The sequence below is a fragment of the Empidonax traillii genome, unplaced genomic scaffold (genome assembly GCF_003031625.1).
Source record: "Empidonax traillii isolate 1590-97213 ecotype Southwest subspecies unplaced genomic scaffold, ASM303162v1 scaffold6:size4315531, whole genome shotgun sequence".
NCBI lineage: Eukaryota > Metazoa > Chordata > Aves > Passeriformes > Tyrannidae > Empidonax > Empidonax traillii.
In genome coordinates this window covers 357,535-381,352 of record NW_020955199.1, presented here as the reverse complement: position 1 = coordinate 381,352, position 23,818 = coordinate 357,535, and the positions used below count along the sequence as shown (strand labels likewise).

The following is a 23,818-nucleotide window of genomic DNA, read 5'->3' as shown; positions in this document are numbered from 1 at the left end:
ATACCATCTCTGAGAGAGCTTGACAAGATATCTGGTTATTGAGGAAATGTGCTAGAAACTACTAAAGTCTTGATAAGTCTGTGAGAAGTTAGATGTCTTCTTGTTCTTTAGATGCTGGATCGGAGAAACAAAACAAAAAAACCCAAACCTCTGCAGTCCTGTCAGACTTTCCAGTGCTTTCTACTGATAGTTCTTCAGTTAAGTGAAATTTCATTAGCAATAGCTGCTTGATACAGTTGAAGGTCTACTGTGTTAACTGCTTAAAACACATTAAAATAGAAGAATAAGAACTACCTCTCTTTTACCTTTTTTCTTTGAACATTCTAGAAAGCTATCAAGAGTGGTGGTCAAATGTATGTATTGCAGTGAAGACTAGCAAGGATTTTTATGCAGCACTTGAAAATAAATTTCTGATATATGGTGTGTGAAAGATTTGGTAAACATGTGGCTTTATAAAATTGACTAAACAGATTGCGATAAATTTTAAGATTTGTCTTGTATATAAAACAAGTCAATGATGGCTGCAAGACAATTGGGACAGCAGAAAAGTGAATAATAAGCAGGTCCAGTCCATAGTTCTTGAATGTCAACCCCTCTGTCTGCATAATTTTACAAACCGCCCAAGGCATGTCTTGGGATGGGGTTATGAGAAGTAAAAGTGTAGAAGTGCAGTAGTTATCTAAATAGTAATCAATAAATTCATTCATATGCCAGTAGATGTTGTACAGGTATTGTTGACAGTTGCTCTTAAAGAGTCTTCGGACCTATAGTAGCAGATAAAATATTCCTACATTATTTTGAGTTGAGGTTTTTTTGTGTTAAATTGTGAAATATTATGAGCTGTAGTCTACGTATGATGTCAGTAGCTGTCAGTAGTACTGTAATGATTTTGCCAGCTCTTACAGGAGTACTAGCATTTACCTGGTCAAACTTGATGTCTAGCTGAGTTCATCCTGTTCAGACATGTGTTTGTCTTCTTTTTGATCCCATGAATTGGGTGGGATCTAGCTTTTTCCTGGTGTCTGCCTTCAGCAGAGAGATAGTGGAGAGTGGCCAAGGTGTAGAGGTTTGTCCTGTCTTCTGTGCATATGCTGAGACACAAGGAAACAGGAAAAAGGCAGAAAATCTGTTTACCTGTAGCAGAATAAACAGGAGCTATAACTAAGCTAAGGATGGTTTTGAAGCTTCATTTTCTAAAAAAATTTGTGCTGAGTATTTTGGACAAATTGGATGATAGCTGAACTTGGAAAACATTAATAAAACTGTTACAGTTTTAACTGGAAAATATCTTAATATTTGAACTATGGGGAAGACATTCTATTATAAGAACTCTGTTTATAAAATTGCTTAAAGGTTATTTTGTCAGATTTGTTATAGGGTTGTATGTCCTTTTATTATGATATTGTTCTTGCAAGGTGCTTTTGAAAAAGATGGAGGTGTTTAAATTCATTAATACCATGTTTCTTGTTGACAATTCCATGACTTCATTAATGCTATCTGGAATACCTGGATTCTGAGCTCAAAGGTGGTTCCTAAACACAATATTAGGTTATGAATAATTCTCCCCCCCCCCCGCCTTTCCCCCAAAAACCTTGGCTAGACTAAAATGCAAATTTAATTTCACTAAAGATGAAATTAAGCAGTATCTTTTACACTTTTTAATATTCAAAATAGAAACATACTTGCTGTTTCCAAATTGGGAGAAGGGAAGGGTGTGAGTTTTAATTAATGTGAAAATTTTTTCATTATTTTCCAGAGCAGGGATATGCCTTTCTATTGAAAGGGACAGATATTTGGACCTTCTGCTGCTGCTCTTTGTCACCAGTGACACTGTGGCAGGCAGTAGCTACCCAAAACAACCTACAGTATTTGAACTTATTCCTCAGGCTGCAAAATACGTACCCTGCTAGCCTTTTTGGGTAATGGGATGTGAACAGACTTGTCCACAGACAGCATGATGTAATGCAGTGTATATAATGTGGTGGGACAGAGGGGAGAGGCTAGATTTAGAACAAGCAAATAAATATCAAAATCCACTATTGATTCTCAATAATTAACCAAACTTCTGCCTTATCCTTCCCAAACTATGTGCTATACGTTATTCTTCTGGGGATGATGATACCACTGGGAACAGCAGCAGCAGTTGCAGGCTCAACATCTCTCTCATGGCCATGGACCTCCAGTGCCTCTAACGCCGCATCCATCTGGACTTCAGCCTCCAGGAATCCCTCCACTTGGAAGCAGTGCTGGCCTTCTTGCCCTTTCTAGTGCTTTGGGTGGGCAGCCCCACTTGGCAATAAAAGATGACAAGAAGCATCATGATGCAGACCACCACAGAGGTGAGAGGCATGGCAGGCCTGATTAGGACACTGTCAGATTTGCACATTGCTGCAAATTATGAGCATCTCTAAAGAATTCAAGTTATATAGAATGAGAAAAAAATGTTGGCAAACTTTAAAATGTCTGCATATATATCACTGAAGCAAAATTCAGCTTGGAATTTTTCAGTATTTTAAAAGGGGATCACTAGGGGTCACCTGCTCTATACTTTAAAGGGCATTTTGACATCCTGGTAAATGCTTAGTTGTAATAGCAGTGGCCTGCACCATATTGTGAAATACTGTTAAACTGCATAATGGGTAATTTTTTCAAGGAAAGTAATGTTGTTAAAGGGGTGGGTGGGAAGGTCGGGGGAACAAGAAGTTAAATTTTGAAGTGAATGTGTTCAAACTAAATACCTAGATAATTGCATCTGTTACTTTAGTTTCATAGGCTTAAATTCTAGTATTCAGTTAAATAGTGGGCAAAATTGCACTTGACTAATTTTTGAAAAGAAAATAATTTATTCTGTCATGAAATAAAACTAGGCTTTGTGTATGGTTAAACTGTAAATCATGTTTACAAAATACTGTAATTTTCAGGAAATCACTGTATTAGGAATGTGCAATGACTTATATAAATAAAAGCCATTTTAAAACTGTTTGCGGCTTGTGTTCTAATTTTTTCCCCCTTTTTTATTTCTGTTCTTGCCTCTGTGTCTGAACGGGCATGTCTGTCCATTTCTTGGTTACTGCGGGAGCAGACAGAGAGCCAGGCACAGTAAGTACCAACATTTGTGCTAATGTTTCCACATCTAGGAGTGTCATAATCAGATGTTCCACTGTTTGTCTGTTTTATTTCCCTTTTAGTAATTTTCATGATACTAGACATATGTGTTTTCTGTGAAGATCTCTCCTGGTTTGTGCAGAACACCAAGTTATTTGTTTGATGGACTATATGAATGAGTTTTATTTTTCAGCAGAATGATTTTTTTTAAGGCAAACTTGAACTTTAATTTGCTTATGGGCAGGTGATGGAGGAGAGGAAAGATGCAAATCAAAAATTGGAAATATAACATTTTTAGTCAGAGTTAAAATTTTTTTCTCTAGGATTTTCAGGATTTAGAGTTGCAGAAAAGGTGAGAAATTTAAATGTGAGGATTTTAAATGTGTCACGATGGTGTTTGGCCCTAGGAGTTTCTTTTACTGCATCAGTTTAAGCCATACTAATGTCTTTAGTGCTTATTTTGTGCTTATGGTATAACTTATATAGTGATACTTTTTTCCCTGTAATAGAATTGGTCTAAGGAAGTGTTATCTGAAAAACCCTATAAAGAAATACTTTGTTACAGCTTTTCGTACTGTTTTGCTTTGAGTGATATTGCTATACTAGTCTGTTGAACCTGAGCATGTGCAGCTTCCACGTCATTTGAAGTTACAAATCTAATTCTGCTTGTTTATATCATAGGTGAATTTGGGCTCTATTTTGTTCCTTTTCTCAATTAAAAAAGACAAGAAGTAGGAAAAGTTATCTGACAGCATTAGGCTACTAACCTTCTGGTTTTTATTGCTGCTTTTTTAATATATATGGTAGGCTTGCTTGACATTTGTTTACTGGAAACTATCTGCATATCCTTTTTGGCAGTCTTTTGCTGTTAGATTACTAAGTAAGAAGCATTCATTTCGGCTTGCTTGATGTTGTTAAAGACAGCATAACCTCAGAAATAATTTCAAGCTGGGTTTTCATGAAGTCTCAGACTTATTAAATACATATTCCTCTGTGTGGGGCATATGTCTTTGAATGAGGTTAGTTGATGGCAGGAATCTCATTAACTATTGTTAGGAGCTAAGGATGTTGCAGTGTGTGTTTGTGCACTTACATGTGCAAATATGGCTTTCTGTTTTGATTTGGTTGTTACATTTCCTGAGCTTGCCCTGTTCCCATCTACCCCTGCCATGTCCATCAGGTAATTTGCTAAAGGGGTTTTGAGTTTAAAATCAGATGTTTCAGTGTTGTGAAATTTGGACTCTGAATTCATCTTTTAGCTAGGAATAGTTGTTGCCTGTGAAAGGAAAACTGTTAAAAACTAAATCTGACTTTTGTTTGTGGGAGAGTTGCTTAATTTATTATAGATATAAATTTTATTTAATTGAACATGTAAATTTGTCACTGTAGTTACTTCTGTCTTTATATGTGTAACTCATGATTGCTTGGTTATTATCTGAAGTAGTCTGGCTTTATGCTGGGTTTACCATTAAGTAACCTTTAAACAATCAAAGACTTTATTTCATACAGGAATTTTACCATGTTGATATATTGATATATATATTAGGTCATGCTAGTTTCTTTTTGGTCTCAGTGGAGGATAATTCTTCATAACTAAATTAAATCTTAATAGCTGAAAATAGGTGAACTCAAACTTAAAATACCATATTACATTAGAATCTTGGCTTAACGATGAATGGTATCTTCAATGAAAGAATCATAATTTAAGAGGTGATTAAGTTGATGAGCTGGGAATTATTTGATCTTCAAAGTTCTCTAATTCTCGTGTTTTTTAATGGATTTCTTTTTAAAATATATTTTTAAGGATGATATGAAATTGGGCTCACATACATAAGACATACTAGCAGGTCTGTTTGGTTATTATGTGTGGTTCCAGCTAGCAGCAGGCTATGTTTCAAATCACTTTATAACATGTGGGTCATCAAGATAAAACCAATTTGATTTTCAGAGTAACATTTTAAGAGTAATGATGCTGGCAGAAATCCTGACAAAGGCATGCTTTCATCATCCAAGACACCAAAACCCATACTGTTTGTAAGTTACCTAAATTTACCATGATATTTGGTATTACTGTGCAGTTTTACAGTATGATTTCCATCAGATACGTCTAACGTGACATTTGAGTACCATTAGTAGAAGCTGACAGCTTTAAATGCACAAGTTTGAAAAATTACAATTTAGCTCATGCCTGCTTGTTTTTAAATAGAGTTTTTGTGACATAACTTTGAGTTGAAGCATAATGTGGCATGTTTGAGCATAATCATTTTTAAATTAGATTTAGGTTTATTTTTTTTTTTTAAATCTTCTTATCTGGCTACAGATAATGAACCTGGCAAAGTAAGCAATTTTTGCAACTGAAGCTTCAAGTTTTGAGAGACATCAGTACAAAGAATTTTGATGTCCACTTTTTTTTTTTTTTTTTTAATAGGGAACATACTGGCAATATTTCCCAAACTCATTGTAGGTGTTCATTTATCACTTATCTTCCCACTGGTTTAGTATCCTTTTGGACAGCAGAGAAATGCAAAAGTTCTGATACAGTCCGTTTTAACAGTAATAATTTGTAGACAGTGAAATCTTATCTCATTGTGTGCTTTGGATTTATATGAAGTTTGTGCGTATCTTTTGCTTTCAAGGAAAACTTTGAGCTTGTCTTCTAAGGCTTAGGAAGGATTCGTAATTTTTTTTTTTTTTGCTTTCACTGTTGAGCATTGTTGCTACTGTTTTGTAAAGCAAACACTCTTTTCTTAGAGTAGAAAAATATTCTGTGCACTAAGCTTTTCTGTTCTTCCCGTCCCAGTCCTGGAGGGTAGGGACATAAAAAATTGAATGCTACTTTTTGAATGATATTATGTGCAAGCTATTTTGTTTTTTTTTTCTTTTAAATGGGGGAGGAAAATCATAAATGTTGCTATATGGAAATGTAGGGTACTTATCAGCACAACACAAATATGCTTCTTGGTCTTTGTGAAGAAAATATAGATCCAAACCACAGATTACCTTCAACAGAGGTTGATGCTATCTTAGAGCTATGGGTTACTGTGTTGCTGTTTACTTTGTAGCTGATTGAAAGCAGCTCATGACAAAGGACCAAGGGAGTTGGGGATGCCTGGTATAATTTTTTTGGATACCCTGATTCTAACAAACATTAGCTTGAAAATACTGAAATCAACAGAAGTCTTACTCCCTGTTAGCGTCTTCTGATTGTTTTTACAATCAGTGTGGAGAGTGACTCAAATCCATTTGGGCTTCTACAATTTCTTGTTCCTAATATGATCATACTAGTCTAAATATAACTTAAAATGGTGGTCAAAAAGAAGATAAAGTCAGTAGCTTTCTGTCACCACTAATTTACAACAAAATTTCCTAACTTTATAAGCCAGCTTTTGGTTTGACTTGTGTTTGCTATAAGCATATTCAACAAATCAAAATAAATTATTCTGGAGTAGAATAACTTTGAGCATAATCTTCTTGTGCCTTGCTGGGGGCTAGTTAAGAATACTGCATCTCCTGTATTCTAAGCAGTGTGTCCTGACAATGAGCAACTGATGTTTTGGGTGTAGAAGTTAGACTTGGTCCTGTTTTGCCTACTCAGCAAGAGATTTTACCTGTTACTGTCTAGATATACATCCTTGTAGACAGCACTTTTGTGAGTGGCAGCAGCGGAGATCCATTGCAATGGTTAAATAAATGCAGAGGCTTTTCTCTGCGATATGGGCAAGTCCAAGTTGTCACCTGAGTAGCTGGCTGTGATGGCGGGTGGCTGCCATTAGCTGGGATGTGCAGTGGGTCATGGAATGACCAAGCACAGAGCAAGCCTATGTCTATGCATGTCTTTGGGGGAGAGAGGATTGTGAGAGTTGAGCCAGCACAAGAGAAGATTTTTGGGACCAGGTGTAGTTGGAACCATGAACAGAGATGTAATGTAAATACTGTTATTTAATGGCTTTAATGATCAGCATAAAGTAAACTGTCAGTTCTTGTCTGTGCTGTATTATAACTGGGGCTAAATGAGTTACTATGGGCTCTCAGCTTGTACCTCTGGCACATACAGTTGTGGTTTGGAAGCGGTTCCTATGGGGAATAGCATGGCAGTCGAAGAAGTGCATTCTGAATAATGTGCATTATATTCCTGACAGGGAATCTGCCTTCTTTCTGTGCATCATGGCTAGGTTTTTGCTTCACATTTGCCTGCTGGTGGTTTAGTGTTTAACTTTTGCTGGCAGCAGAGTTGTTTTCGAATCACAAGTTACCTGTTATGTGTGTCTCTTATGCAGTCTGGTAACTGACGGGAAACAGTCGTACATTAGACTTTTTTTCTTCTTTCAGGACTTATTTGAAAAGGAGGGCTTCATGTGTATAAAGTGAATTATCAGAAAAAAAGGAAAACACTTAAATCTGATTTTGACCACTTGTTCTGATCTGAGGTTTACGATTTGCAGATGTTGATCCCTAATAAACCAAACTTCTAGTGTGAAAGCAAAGGGTTATCCTCAGTTATGCATCTACTTAGCTGAAATTAAGACAAGACAAAAACTGGTGCCATGCAGTTTCTCTTTAGGGAATAACCTCTGTATGTAATTTTTTTGCCCTGTACAAACTCATTCAAACAAATTTGTACAAACTGATTTTTATTGAAGATCAACCCCAACTGAAAATTTCTTTAGTGTTATGAAAAAAAAGGCCATTATAGCCAAAATAAAAATTTTTCTCCTACTTTTGAAAATAAGTTAGTTGTTAGTAGATCTGGTAGAAGAACTAAACAGATTATTATTTTTTAAAGAGAAGATAAAGAGACTCTAATATTGTGAAGCTGTTGCTGCTATCTTCTGGCTGACCCTATGTTTGATAGTGGACATACAGCAAATATACACTATACCAGAGCAGAAATGAAGAAACGTGGGTTTTAGTATACTGTTCCCTGAACTGCATCATTACATAAGTAAGGGATATCAATAGCCCAAGGTTTGTATGATCATCTCTTTCCCTGTTCTTCTCAGTATTTTCATTCACTTCCTTTGGTCATTGTTCTGGATCTACCATATGCACTACTTAAAGAGATTAATATTTTCACATTGTTGAATGAAGTATTGTGCAGTTGGTGATTTGAATTATGGCAATAGGTTACAGTAGAAAGCTAGTTTTTCATCCAGTGTTATACTTTACCTGATTTTAGTCACAACTGTTAGAACTTCCTTGAATTACTATGGGAAACAAAACAGGCACTTTTTGGTTTTTTATTTTACTGGTAAATTTTGTCAGAACAACAGCACAATCATATTTGCAATTTCAGATGTAGCTATTGTGAAATGAGCTGCTCTACAATAGCTTCTAGCATTGATGCTCTGATTAAAAGAGAACAGTGCTGTAAATTAATGTAATAAGTTACAGAGAAGCAGTGTGTAAATATGACCATAGGCTATATGCTTTGCTGAAAAGGCTTGTGATATATAATTGCGTGTTCATGTGAGAAGCCATCAGTCTTTTGAAGAAAAAACAAATCTAATAATCTTTGTCATTTAGGGCACAGTGGGAGCTGTGAGTTCCTAGGTATGTTTCACAATCTTGAAATTCTACAAGATGAACAGTACAAAATATTGTCCGTATTGTCTAGGTAGACTTTAAAATAAAACAGAAAAAAAAAAAAATTAGCCATTGTAGTTACACATATTGGTTGTCAGAATTTGCAAGCCAAAATTCCCAAATAGGCTGCTAAATTTTTCCCAGCTTCTGTCCCTTTACCACCTTTCTGCTATTGACACCTTATTCTGGCAAATTTAAGCAAGGAACTGAGTTTATTCAGGTTACTACATTTCTCTTGATTGTTTATTCTAAACTCTTCAGTAGTAAAATAGGTAATTTCAATTTTTGTTAGGGAAAGTATCTCTTCACTAAAAGACGTTTTTCCCTTTTAGTGAAGAGATACTTAACTAAAAGTTAAGTATCTCTTTTCTTAAGAGAAAAAACATCTCTGGTCAAGTTTGAATTGACAGATTGCTTCTTAAGGTGTTTCTACTTCTATGAACATGATAGATTCAATATTATAATGTTGAAAATGGGTTTTAAAGTTTTTCAAAATAGCGAATCCCTGAGTTTATGTGCACCTAGGAGGAGATAAGGAGTTAAATTCCAACTTATTTGTCAAGGCAATTAGTTCAGTGATCAAACAAGCCACCTTTTAGCTGCAAAACAATTTGTAAAGACATTATTTTGAGCTTCTTGATACTGAATTTCAATAGACCTTCCTATATGCTTTATGTAAGCCCTTTGGCATTTGTTTAGGTTGAATAGTCATGAATAAAAGAGCTTAGAGTTGGCCTTAAAGTTCAGCATCTGAATTAGGAGAAAAAGAGGATTCAGATTGCCTTATGTACCCTGTTTCATTTTCCTTGTGCTTGGGGCTAAACATTTGTTTTTGCATGAAACTACCCCGATGTCTTCAGATTTTAAGCTATTTAGTGCGGAGTTCACTGGCAATTAGTATATAGTTTATGCTATATTAAGAGTAAATATCTCTGGCTCTTGGGTAGATCTAAGTATTTCCTTTGAAAGCTTAACTATATATTGGTAAACTATAGCAAAGTATATATAAGTATTACGCTTTTCTCTTGAGAGAGTTACGTTTTTGCATGTAAATGCTTATTTACTTATATATTTATGTGAACATATATTTATTTATCTAAGCACGTACTTGGCTTTTAGGATCTAGGCTTACCAGGTCTTTGTGAAAGGAGATTTTTTTTTCTCAACTCATTCAGTATTGTTCACAGCATTAACACATCAGTGAACAAATTGCCCTCTTGCATATGCTAATCCTGCACTTAAAAGAACTCATTGTAACACGTTTTAATGCTTTAGCTGGAACTGAGATGGAGATGGGAATCGAAGGCATGTCAAATTGTCATGTGACTGAAAAATGTCTAAAATGCTCTTTGGGTCAACAGTTTGTACTTAGCATAACTTAGCATGAAAGAAAGCAGTCCCTGTAGTTTGAGGAAAAGATTAGTCCTTGCCTTTGTCTTTTGTATGTGTATGTGTTGGCCTCAGTTTTTCAGATCAAGTCTAATTAAACACTTTAGCCTTAATTTCACAGTAGTAGTGAATGTTATCCTGGAAGTAAAAATATTTGATCTTCGTTTGCAATACATTTGTTGAAAGAATCCAATTGTAGTTCACCACAGCTAATAATTGATTACTGCATAACCTTATTCTGCAAATATTTGTTGTTTTAAGAGTTAAAGGCAAGCTGCTATTTATCTGTCCATACCTTCAGGTATAGAAATACCAAAGCCTCATTGATTTATGATGGCCTAGAATTGAATCAATCAGATTATATTTAGTAATATCCTTTATTAAATGGAATCTGAATATTAAAAAGTTATAAAATCATTGTTACTTGCTCATGAATAAACAACAAGCTTACTTCTCCTAAACAATAAATTCAGTTGAATTAATTAGTTAACTAGGTGGTGACTGACAAGTGAACTGAACTTTTGATAGGCTGAACAATGAAAATCCAAGCTTCTTAAAATGCGTGAAGCTCTTTATGTTTGCCTGGAGGACTTGGATTTGAATTAAATTGAATGAAAGACTTAAATGGCTATCACATTTCTAAAGCATCTATCACATTCAGTTTGAGTTTTTAAGCATATGTGAAGGAATCTTAAAAGGAATTTTTAATTGATCTTGGTTTTTGTCTTTACAGAGTAATTCTCTGTTGGTTTCGGACAACCTACGAAGCACAGATAAACGCAGGAATGGCCCTGAATATGCCAATGACATCAAAAAGAGAAAGGTGGATGATAAGGATTCCAGCCACTATGTAAGCAAATCTGTGTCAAATAAATTATTAATTTATTTGCACATGCTGTGCTTGTAAATATCTTTGGGCAGCTATTGTGTATGTTAGTGCTGTTCCGATCTTGCAAGTTGTATTTGCACCATTTTCTAATAATACTGTTTTGGTTAGAGATGGGTTTGGCAAACATCCCCATTTTACTGCATTAACTTTGAGAGTTTGATATTCTGTTGGCATTTTTCATTTTAAATATTTGAAGATTAACTGTTCTTAAGTTATTTTATATAAAAAGGAAGAAAAATCTTCACTTGCTTGTTTTTCATGAATTTCTACTGGAAGGAGAGGGAAAGGATTTTATTGCACTGTAGGAGTAGTTTGGTTTAATCCATATTTTAAATGTGTTTCTGCCTGCTCTTTGTTTGAAGTGGATTCTACAAATGCAGGCGCATCAAAATAAAGAATTTAACAATTTGAAAGTTCCAGATTCTAATCTTGAAGAGGTTTTGTTTGGGGAGTTTTGAGGGTTTTTTTGGGGTTTTGTTTGGTTTCTGGTGTTTTTGTGGGGTTGGTTTGGTTGGGTTTGTGGGGGGGGGGGCTTTTTTTTTTTTTTTTTTTTTTTTTTTTTTTTTTTTTTTTTTTTTTTGCTTTAATTTGGGGTTTTTGTTTGGGGTTTTTTTTTTGAGATTTCCCTAATTTTACCAATACAAAGCTGCTGATTTTGAGCTCATTTTATATGAAGCCCTTGTAGGAACAACGAAGTACTACTTTTGTCAAAAGGGACATGAACAAGTTGTAGGAATTGTTGCTTTTGGAAAAAAGATGCAAAATTAATATTTTTTCTGGTTTTGACTTCTGACTAATTTTCATGTTAGGATCTGTGTAGTTTCAATGTATGGTTTTATGAGTTAGGAGAATCTTCTGATATTAATAGCACTTATAAGAGATGCCTTTGATAATCCCAGTAAATTTCTGTTTATCAAGATTATGAAGTCAATGGAGTTCACTTAAGCATTGCTTGGTAGCTAATTTTGCCCTCCTTCAGAATGATGTTTTTAGTGAACAAGTGTCCCATCTACTGTTCTCCCACGCTCTCAAATGTGTTCTTACCTATTCTAGCACTCTGGGTGCTTCATACTTTTCAAGAGGTGTCAAATAACTGGAGCTAAAGCTTTCATTTTCCTTCTTCCACATCTTTTAGTTGGATAGGTGCCTGTAGCAAATAGAGCCACAGTTCTGTCTCCAGTGCCCCTCTTGGGTCCCTAATATGTTTGTGGTATTTCTTGGAGCAAGATTCTGTTAAAACAGAAGGGAAGGATTGAATTTATGTGTTGGTTTGTGGTTTTTTGAAAGGAAGAGATGGGGGACAGTTGAGCAGTCTTTTATGTCTGATTTGTTTGCCTAGAAACTTTTTTACTGGAAGTACTTTTATTAGAAATGTCAAACTTGCCTCTACAAAAATTTAAAGTTTTGACATTCACTTGATTTCATTTTTTCTTTGGTTTTGAGTCAAGATTCACCTTCTCATTGAACCACCCTATTGAACCACCCACTGTGGGTATCACTAGACCACTGCGTATCATAGAATGTGGCATTCCAGCCTGGATTGGAGATAGGGACCAGGAGGCACTTGAGTAACAACAATCACATGGCACTAGAGCAGCTGAGATGAATGCAGATCTAAGTGAAACAGTCAAAATGCAGCTTGACAAGCTGCAATGGAACATTTCAATTTAGAAATGTCAGTATTTTGGTTTTCTTAGGCAGAAATGTTGAAGTGCCTTAGCATTTCTGAAGCTTTTTGTTTCCCAGAACTTTGTATTTCAAAACTTACCTCTGGAAAAGGGAAAAAATGCCCCTATCACTTGGAGGAGGGTGATCCATCAAACATACCAAAAAACTCCCCTTTTCTGAGACTTTTTTAGGAATGCACAAGTAGTTATTTCTCTAAGATTATCACATGGGCATATGAACAGAGTGCCTTCTCTTTTAAGAGTAGTGGCAATGCTGTTTATGGTGGTAATGAGGAGGAGTTTTGGACCATCTGCAACTTGCACTGATGGTGAGATGGTTGTAATGGCTTTAGTCTAGGCGTTCCTGGTAAGCAGCTCATAACCGAGGAACTGGCCATGTTCCTAGTATTCCATATGATTTTTATGTGAACCAGGGTATAAATAAGATGAAGATTAGAGAATTCACTCCCTTCTCTTCCGGCAAGGTTCAGGAGCAGTGGGTCCTTGGGTTGGTCTCACTTATTTAAGTCTGAGGCCTGCAGTGACTGCTGGTCTGCCACACCGGGATTTGGGGAGTGCTGGCCGTGTCTGGCGATCTTGTTTCTTCTGAGGGGTGTGGTGAGATTACGTTTTGCTAGTTCTTTATTTTGCTAGTTCTTGGGTTGATGGTACATATCTGTTCTGGTTTTGTCCCTTTTTGTCCCCTTTTCCTTTCAGGGGGTGTATGGGGGCCCCCTTTGCTGTGTCCACAGTACTTTGATTGTAATATATGTAAAAATACATAATATAATTTGATTGGTTTCAGGTTTTTCAATTTTTATAGTTTTTTTCCTTTGCCCTAAGGGAAGAAAGGAGGAGGAAGGGGTTGTTACTGTGAGTTGGGGCATTTGGCAGGGAGCCAGGTCTGAACCATCACAGATGGTCATCTTTCAATTAGTACTACTTTATTTGGGATTTATATTTGAAGAAGAAATAAGGTGGTGTGTTTCTGTTTTTATGGTTCTCCCTATTACTAATAAATTAATGGAAGGCTGTTTATTTTTTATATAGGAAAAGCAAAAAATATCTGAGTAGATGCATAGTCTTTCTCTCTGGGTTCTTATTGTACTAATTTAAATGAACACTATTTATTTATTTTTAATAGGACAGTGATGGGGACAAGAGTGACGATAACTTGGTTGTAGATGTATCCAATGAGGTAACTTTTTTCTTTTTCATAGTCTTGATGTTTGCCCACCTGTTAAAGGAAAAATGAGTTTAGATGTAGAAGAAAAACAATTTTCTGTGTGGATATGTTAAAATATTCACAATATCTCCTTTTCATTAGTCCTGCAGTTACTATGTCTTACTCTGAGCTTTGTCTGGTTGCCTTCTCAGCTTTTCCTTCTTCTGCTTTGTCCAGGTCTGTTCACTCTGCAGTTAATGTTCTGAGGCTTCACAGCTGCTCTGTAATGTAGAGAGTTGTGCTAAGATATGCGTGGAAGGCTGAAGTTTTCAAAACTACCATCTTCAAATGTAAAACGAAAACATTATGTAATGTTGTATTTAATAGTAGGACTGTTATTAAAAAGACTGTCTGAAAAATTGTTTGTATTTTAACATCTTCTGTTAAAGACAGCATTTTCCAGAAATGTTTTTTTAGAATTAAGTCAGTCCATTCACAAGATTTTCCGGAGATTTTAGATACTTTTTTTCTTCAGGGCAGAGCTTTGGCAATGGCATAAAGGTGAGGGGATGGATGTTCCCTTTTCTTTGTCTTTTATTTTATACAACAAAGTGATGTAGGAAGTCTGAATATGGTAATGAGGTTCTTTGGCTCTGTGAAAAGCACAGGGAGAGAAGCTGGTAGAGAAGTATCTTCAGCTGCTCAAGTGCCCAAAATACAGCCAACTAGAAAAGTAGGTATCAAACTAGTGATTTTAGTAATCCTTTCAGAAGCCTTGCTTTCAATGAAATGGCTCTACGGTCAGTAGATTTAGTGCCCTCTTGTGAGGTGTACTTCCTCCCTAATTCTATTTTTATGAACCAAAGGAACATGGAGAACCTGCAAAGCTCTGATGGTGTTGCAGCTTGTGGGGCTGGGTATTTCAGGTTAAAGTAAATGCAGAGAGTACTTCTGGAACAGAGAAAAATAATGACCTGAGAGATAATTTCAGGTTTTCCTGTAGATTTAAGTAGCAAGGCAATTGCAGTTGGTGTTTAGGAAAAAAGTAAGTGATGTTGTGGCATATAAAAATCCTCATACAGGCCATTCAGTTAAGAGTTGGACTTGATGATCCTTGTGTGTCTCTTCCAACTCAGAATCTGCGAAAGCATGCATCTTTATCTTTTCTTCTGAAGGTAGAGATTAACAAGGTCTGTATTGCCTAAAAGAGATTATCAAAATATATGTCACTAGCAGAGCATGGAGAATGTACACAGAAAAATGGTATCAACTTACTGCAGTTACTGCTTACTTACAATTTACTGCTGGTCTCCTTTGAGCTTACCACACATTTTGTGCATTTGCTTTAGCTTGTTCTTAGATATACTTAGATTGCAAGCTCTGTGCTAGGGAACAATTTATGGTTACATGTAGTGTAAAATAGAGATTGCTTACTATATGATTTTACTTATGTTTCTGAATTGATGAAGGGATTTTGACTAATTTTTTCTATAAAGATAACAAAATGTCTTGTTATTTGAACTTACTGCTTGAATTCTCCTAGATTTTTTTCCCATAGACTCATGTTTGTGTACCAACACGTGACAGAGTTCTGTACTGTTCTTACCTTTCCATTGTTTTAGGATCCTTCATCCCCGAGGGCAAGTCCCACTCATTCACCACGTGAGAATGGTGTAGATAAAACCCGACTGCTAAAGAAGGATGCCTCCAGCAGTCCAGCATCTACAGCCTCTTCAGGAAGTTCCACTTCCCTCAAATCCAAAGAAATGGGTCTGGTAGGTAGTTGTCTGTTGTTTGGATAAATATTTTTTTCTTGTAAAATCTAACCCTGTTCTCTTGCAACTGCTTGTGAAACAAAGTACCTGGCATTAAACACTTGAAGCTGAAATCGACCATTGCTTTCCCAGACCTTTATAGTATTACTCAGCTTACCTTCTCGGCAATATTTTCTACTTTATTTTGATTTCTTATATTTGCTACATTTATGTCAAATGAGTTACAAATTTATTACAAAATACAAGGGTTGCTTAAGCATTGTTTATTTTTTTTCTGGAGCAATAGCTTATGGTTTGACATAGACTGTATATAGTCTTTAAGAAATGCTTCAGATTTTTCTTAAACTCTTCTAAATAAGCTGTTATTCTCTGAAACCTTTTTCCTACAGTATCACTAATAATTTCATCAGATTCTCTGTACCATGGTTTTTTGATACTATCAATCAAGGTGGTATTTTGTTTTTGTACTTGGGTTTGCTGTGCCCAATAATAATTGAGATATGAATGATTACCAGCTAAAATAGTTTGGTAATGCATATCGTGCTGTCCTGAAAGAATTGAGCTCAGGCATCTTTTTTTTTAACATTAGTGGAAGAGGAAAGATATCTTTCTATGCTTCTTATTTTAATTTTGGCAGCAATCATAAAGGTCAGCATTTCTCTCTCACAAGTTAATGTTGTCAGCATTGCGTGGATTTATGAAAATTGGCTGAGGGACTAGGTAATAGGTGCCCAGCATTCCAGCTACTGTTGTGATAAATTGTGTAATATGGCCTAGATTAAAAATAATACTCTTTGAATTTGTTTAATGATACCAGCATGAAAAAGCCAGTACGCCTGTTCTGAAATCCAGCACACCAACTCCTCGGGGTGATGTGCCAACCCCAGGCACTAGTGCAACTCCAGGACTTCGTCCAGGCCTTGGCAAACCTCCAACCATGGACCCTCTGGTTAACCAAGCTGGTAATGCATTACCTCATGTGTTTTTATAGTTCCAAAATAAGTCAGTTTTTACATACGTAGTTCTTTGTGACTGTTAACTAAATATATTGCTTTGTTCTTGATATCAAGAGAGGGCTTGAAGAGAAGCAGATGTTTGGATTATCAAGACTTTGAATATCTTTCTATCTTTTATTCTTCTTTGTTTACTTTTGTCTTTATCTTTTTTGCAAATAATCCAGAGACTGAATGCAATATAAAAAGACTTCTCAGAAGTTTCTGGTACTTGTTCTGTGTGCAATCCCTTCTACAGTCTTTGTCTGAGTCTACTAGTAGTTGCTGCGGTGCACAGCTTGACAAATGCCAGGGGAAGTTTACTTTTGCTATTCAGGCTGGTACACACAGTTGGCTTCAGACATGAGCTGTGTAAACCATGTCTGTCAGCTTTACTGCTTAATTTGGCAAAGAAGAGATTATTGTAAACAGGGGAATATTACAGGAATGGAAATAGGTAATGGTAGAAAAGATTGCTAGAAGTAATTAGCAAGTTCAAACGTCAGTAGATCTTATTTACACTAGGTAAAAAGAGCTGGTGGTTATTATTATCACAATGTGTCTTGACAGTGTGTGTAAGAGGGGAAGGTTAGGTATTGCAGGAGAAGAAAAGGGCTGTTTTCTTCTCTGTATGCTGGAATATATTAATAAAAGTATTTAATTTCATTATTCTCTAGCTGCAGGTTTGCGGACACCGTTGGCAGTACCAGGACCATACCCTGCTCCATTTGGAATGGTACCTCATGCTGGCATGAATGGGGAGTTAACCAGTCCAGGGGCAGCCTATGCCAGTCTGCACAATATGTCACCCCAGATGAGTGCTGCTGCTGCTGCAGCTGCTGTGGTTGCCTATGGAAGATCTCCTATGGTAAGCCATACATTCCATGCAATCTCAGTCATGTGAATTGTGGTTCACTGAGAAAGTGCTTCATTTATCACTGCTAAATTCCCAAGTTGTAACAGCACCAGAGGCTTTACAGCTTCACTGTGTTTCACTTTGCTGCGTGGCTGGAGAAACAAATTTCCACCTTGAAAACAGGGAATCTCTGTGTATTAATGCGCATTTTGGTTTTTTTATTTACCTTCATCAGTGCTTTAACTGATAAGTAATGCCAAAAAATTATTTTATGCTGTAAATGAAAAGGTAGTTTTGGTAGCCACAAAGTATTTCATTGAAGCTGTGGCTTTTTTTTGCTGAATCACACTTTTTTCCATACAGACATGACAAATTTATCTTGAAGTATGCAAAAGCTTTTTTTATCCATGACTCTGTCCCTATATTTTATTCTTTTTTTGTGGAAATCAACCTGAGAAGTTGATCAGTACGTATCTTGGAGCCCTTTGCTAAGTTGTGTTAAGAATAGTTGCTGTTGCGGATGCAGTAAGTAAATGGAACATAGAATAATCTAGGGGCCTGATTCTGCAAACTTGAGCTTGATGGCACTTTTATGCATAGGCAAACTTACCTACTTGTAAATTTGCAAAATTAGATTTAAACATGTCATCTCATTACTTTAAGTATGATTACTTTTTTCAAACTGCAACAGGGCTTTTATGTGAAAATGTGGAAATTCCAATTAACATACACTCTCCTTTTAGAACAATAATAGTTTTTACCCAGGTATAACATTCAGAAGAAAAACTGAAGTATTTTTCATCCAGAACTTCTGCTTGGATTATTTGGTGTGCATACTTACTCAGATATAAAAATGTAGCAGAATTGCACTATGTAAAGAGGGCATAGTCTGTTTAATCTGTAGACAAATTTGTTTGCACGCCACAATGTGAGAGGTCTCTCAGCTAATGTACCCACACAGAACAGTGTGGAACCATACACAGATCCTAGCTGGGGCCTAGAGCTGCTTTCCAGCACTTCACTGTGCCAGCCTGGGTACATGCTACCTCTCCCAGAGGTAAGGAGCACTGACATGTCTCCATGCTGACATACCATGGCCTCTAATTCCAGGGTAAAAACAGGACTTTGATTCCCTACTAGCACAGAGGTGCTTTTGTTATTGTCAGTGGTGTGAATGCATGATTCATATTACTGATTTTCTCTTTGCATATGAATGCTTCTATCTGAAGCATGCCCAAGAAAAGTATCTTGGTTTTGCCCCCCAGTCATACACTTATTTAATACTGTTGGTAAAAGGCACCTTTTGGTTAAATTATCTTGGGAGTGAAGAAAAGGGTCTTCTGAATGAGAAATTGCAAGTGTGAGATTAATTCACTTTTCATTACCAGGTTGGGTTTGATCCTCCTCCTCACATGAGGGTACCTGGAATCCCTCCAAATCTAGCAGGGATTCCTGGGGGAAAACCGTAAGTAACTTTGAAGATTTTGGTAACATCTACAATATCTAGAGAGAATAAAATTTTACTGTGTCCATGAACAAGAATTTCAAAGGGGATAGTGTCTGGTTGTTCTCAAGAGGTTGTTTTAGTCTTCTCCTGGTTAAAGAAGCTTAAAGATTCTCAAATGGTACTTCTTGTATCCCAGAACAGGTATGCATATACCTATTTCCAAGAAGGAGTTGTTGAAGGTATACTTTAAGTTGTTTTTTTTATTTCGTCCTTTCTGGAGGAAGTTAGGGGGACTACAAACTGGTAGATGCTGGTAAAATGTGTTAGATAAAATCATATTGAGACTAAACTTTGCACTACACTGAGGATAAATGTGTAGTGCAAGCTTGCAGACTTTCTTCTCTGACACCTGTTTTATCAGGCAAGAGAGTCTGCAACTGATGACAGTGGGTATCTGAAGCAGTTACTTAAGCAACAGGTTCCACACACCTTGCACAATGGAACAAGCTATTTAGAACTTTTGTATGAATGTGCAGCTGGAGAGCAAAAAATGATGAAACGTGGAACAGGTGGCGCATAGATGTAGAATAGCTTTCACAACAGGTTCTTTTTATTTATAAGTTTTAGTTATTGATGAAGCAGTTGTTAAATAAAATACTTCTGTGATGCTGTGGGTTATTGATGTTGCAGTAAAATTCACCATCATACACTAAACTTTTAGGTAATGTGGCTTTGGTGGACCATTGAAACTGAATCTACTGTATTCAGTAGACTGATGAGCATGTATGACCTGTTAAAATATGTGATTATCTTTTAGATATTTCTGAACAAGTAGTCTACACAGGTACTAACAAAGCAAAGTTGATTCAGCTGTTTATCTGGAGAGAATGAGGCAGAGAGAATTATAACAGGTTTTTCAACACTATGTTGCAATGTCTTCTTTGTCCCCTCATGCTTGGTGGTCATTCCTGTCTTGTCTTTCAACAGGAAGCTGCAATTAGGGTAGTTTTCTTCTAGCCAGGTACATAATTTTGAAACTCACATTTTGCACTTTCTGTGCTCAATGTTCATGTTACATGTTTATATTTACCAATCTGTCTTGGTTTAATTTTTCCTTTTGCAGTTTTAGGAAAAATTCAGAAATTACTACTTGTAGGATACTGTCTAAGTTCCAAGACAGGCTGTGGTGGAAGTAATATACTCACATGTTTCTGTTTGCTTTTATTTTGAACTCCTGTTAATAACTAGGGATATGTTTTAATGTCTATCTTGCAAACATCCTGAAAAATACACCAGATTACAGGCAAAAAGCTGTATTTTCTTCTGATCTTTTCTTATAACAGTAGGAAAGCAGTGGACTTTATTTGAAACCCCATCCTGAATGTCTTTTTGTTGTTACCCACCATGCTTCTGAGAACACGCTTATCAATCTGTTGGCAGTATGAAAAAGCTGTTAAATCTTGGTTTTACTTAAAGTTGGTGGTACGTTGACAAGAATATTAGAGTGAGGGCTCAGTGAGTTGGTGTTATATATCAGATGGTGGTGTTTTTAAATTCAGTGCAGTAAGGAGTAGGCTTTGTTCTCAAAACATTCTTTTATGAAGTGTCAGACTCATTCTTGCTGACTTTAATGGAATTTGGCATACTTACATAAAATGCTTTTGGAGATTGCATAATCCAGTGGCTGTAAGTTTTTACTTTTAAACAAGTAAGTTCATAAGCTTTCAGTGACTTATTTCAGTATTAATGTCTGGAAATATTTTATATTGTAAGCTATCAAACCCTACTTTTCTGTAGCTGAGTTCTGATTGTTACACTGTTCAAGACAAAAGGACAGCACGTTTCTGCTGCTTTACTTTGTATCCTGGTATTTCATAGCTAAGTTACTATCTGTGGGGTTGTGTTGGTTTTTTCGGTTTCGGGGTTTTTTTCTTTTTTTGTAGGAGCGGGGTGGTGTGGGTTTTTTTGGTTTTGTTTTTAATGTTTTTAGCAATTGATTCACACTGTTTCGTATACTACCTACTTTGCTACATACTCCCTACTGTCCACTTGATTTAATGTGTTCTAGAATGTTTGGGCTTTTTTGTGGTCTTGTTACTTGAACATTTCCTCTCAAATTACTGCCTTGCTTATCTTAGCGAGGCAAGCCTGAAATTCCATAAACTCATATGTTATCTTTCCATTGACAGCTTTAGAATGATCTCATGTTTAGTCTTGATTGGCTGCAGCTAGCTAGATGCCTTCTACTACTACCTGCAGCATCTTTGAGTATCTCACCTATGTTAGATTAGTCTCCTGTATTTTCTGTACAGAGTACATGGGTGGTAAAATCATGCAAACTGGTGGAGTACACTTCATTTATTTTCTAAGTCAGCCTTTTCATAGTGTGCAGTCAAAGTGTCACATTGAATTTGTTTTATGAGATACGGATTTTAGTGAGTCTTGTTGCGAATGGTAGAGAATTTTCAAATTCAACTACTGAATCCCCACCCATATGCTCAAGGCTGCATGTTTTTATCAATGATTATGCTAGTACTGGTTTTTTAACCCAGTCCTCCTTCCAAGAGAAAAATAAATTCCCTTATTTCTAAAAGACAGATATTTCTGTTAGCACTTAGGGTTTTTATAACCCTTGTATGTTCTGAAATCTGTTGATGCCTAGCTTGCTAGAAAAATTAGTAGCCTGTTAAGAACTCACTTGGACATAGACATTTGGTGTCTAAGTCCTGCACTCCCTTGTTTTGATGCATCTAACTATGCACTGCACTATTAGTTTGTGGTGTGTCACTGTAACTTTTTTTTTTTTTTGGTTTTTAGTCATTCTGGTTAACATGAATCTTTACTTCTAATTGTTGGATTGTGGACTGAACACAGGTTTTCAACATTAGTGCTAAGATTTGTATCCACAGTATTGCTTCCCTGGTGTCTAAAATTGTGAATTAGTGGCAGCATTGAGAATAAATATATTTCTCAGTACTTTTTTCCCAGCCAGTAGAAAGAGCTGAAAATACATGTTTCTCATTTTAGTAGGAAAGGGAAACTTCATGTGGTAAATGTTAACTCTATCAACTTCTAGTTATAACCTGACCAGCAGTTTTGGAGTGGTGTAGTGTACTGTTTTGGAATTCCTTGATTTCAGTTCTAGTGATCTTTACACTTGTTCAGTGAATGTACAGTGAGAGAGATTGTAAAGGAAGGCTAATTTTATTGTATTGAAGGAGAGTAAGGGTGGTGTTCCTGCCACATATCTCTGGATAGAATTATTTGATGACATATATGAAGTTAAACATTGTACAAACACTGTATAAATACCACTATCCTTAACAGTTTGGCATTTTATTTTATATGATGAAACACCACACTCATCACACTGTTCCTTGCAATAACTAAAATTAAAAATTAGCTGAATGCAAAGAAAAGCTGAAAGTGAAATGCGCTCATGAGTAGAAGGAACTTTCTGCTTTTTTGTTTTACTGTTGGAGGTATTTTTGTGCTAGCTGAAGGACTCTGAATTGGAGGAATGAAGTACAAGTTCTTGTGCGTTTTTGTGGTTGGTGTCTTGGTTTTTTTTAAGGCATGGTACTTTAATTAGGTAGGAATTGTATGCATTATATCAATCTGACTACTTGGAGTAGCTGGCATATAGTTTAGTTTTTAGCTTTGTCCTTGAGTAGTGAATTAATTATTCTGAAGTCTCCTTAGCATGTCAGATGATACTTGCTATATACTTATTTGGAAATTGGAGGTTTAAACTGAGAAACTGGGTTGTATTAATAAAACTTACTATGTTGCTGTGTATAGGAACTCTGCAGGTTCTTAGTGCTGCTTTGATGCAGTTGACGATAAGTCTTTGGATGCAGTAGAGAGAATATTTCTGTTACTCAGAAATAATACAAGTATAATATAATATACTGTTACTGTTACAGTCTTCTAAATAAAAGGCACAGAAGTTTGACTTGTGGTTGTTCTTTTAACAATATTTATTAAATTACAAGTGTATGTTTACATATTAGTTGCTATGTACTTAGTTTGTTTTATATTAAATTGTAAGTGCATTTGTATAAGACAGTTTTCTTGGTTTGCTGTGGTTGTTAGCCCAACACAAGGAAGGGATCTCTTAATGCTAACTGTCTTTTGACCAGAGATGGATATTCATGGAATCCATGACTGGATAGCCATCCATCATATAGGCAGAATGCTCAGAGTGAGGCAGAAATCTGTGCTAGTCATGAGGCTGAACAGCATTTTCTGACATACACTGTCATTTCTAAAGAAAGATGGTGGTCAATTGCTGCTTGTTAAGAAATATCTTGAGCTTTCGAGAACTCAAGAATTCATTGGATTTTACTAACTGTTCACTCTTTTGAGCCTGGAAAATGAAAATGCTTGTCACTTTTGAGAATTCAGGCCTGTGAATATGGTTAGTGCATTAAAAATTAAATCTTCTGTTAATGTAGCACTGTAAGTACAGTCCTTTCCAGAAGCAGCAGAGTAGGCCCTCTTACCATGGTGACCTGTGGAGAGGAAGCCAAGGATAACAGCAACTGAGCTGCAGAGTCGTCTGCACTTCTGTCTCCACTACTGTGTTCTTCTGGAGACAGAAGCTCTCCTTGTCTAGGGAGAGTCAGTCTGGCAATCAATGCAAATTTCGTTGAAGTTACAAGGTATGTGTAACAAAAAGTTATACCATAATACTTAGCAGATACAAGTCACTAGACCACCGTACCATAAGTATGGTGGCATTGGTGATGTTAGCATTACATGCCACATATCTTGAAGCAAGCAGGAGCATTTACTTTTTTGTATGCTTGTCTTGGCAGAGGGATTTGGCAAAGTCTAGCAGTTTCTTTCTGCAGTGAATTGCAGATAATTTGCGTTGTAGAAAAATCTCTCTTGGCTTGTATAAAACTATAACTTGTCTGTTTGATTGGGCCATCAAACTCAGTCATC

At 36.2% G+C, this 23,818-nt stretch overlaps 1 protein-coding gene across 4 annotated transcripts in view; it reads left to right on the top strand.

Moving 5' to 3' along the window:
* Nucleotides 1–23,818, top strand: part of TLE1 (TLE family member 1, transcriptional corepressor) — a 76,122-nt gene that overhangs the window by 40,051 nt on the left and 12,253 nt on the right. For 3 of the 4 annotated variants that reach the window (XM_027880198.1, XM_027880182.1, XM_027880173.1), the window contains 8 exons: nt 2,135–2,339; nt 3,083–3,099; nt 10,811–10,927; nt 13,778–13,831; nt 15,421–15,573; nt 16,391–16,535; nt 17,243–17,433; nt 18,810–18,886. In XM_027880198.1, the coding sequence (XP_027735999.1) occupies nt 2,135–2,339; nt 3,083–3,099; nt 10,811–10,927; nt 13,778–13,831; nt 15,421–15,573; nt 16,391–16,535; nt 17,243–17,433; nt 18,810–18,886 (959 nt within the window). The remainder of the gene's footprint in view (nt 1–2,134; nt 2,340–3,082; nt 3,100–10,810; nt 10,928–13,777; nt 13,832–15,420; nt 15,574–16,390; nt 16,536–17,242; nt 17,434–18,809; nt 18,887–23,818) is intronic. The other variant, XM_027880191.1, reaches the window with a different exon arrangement.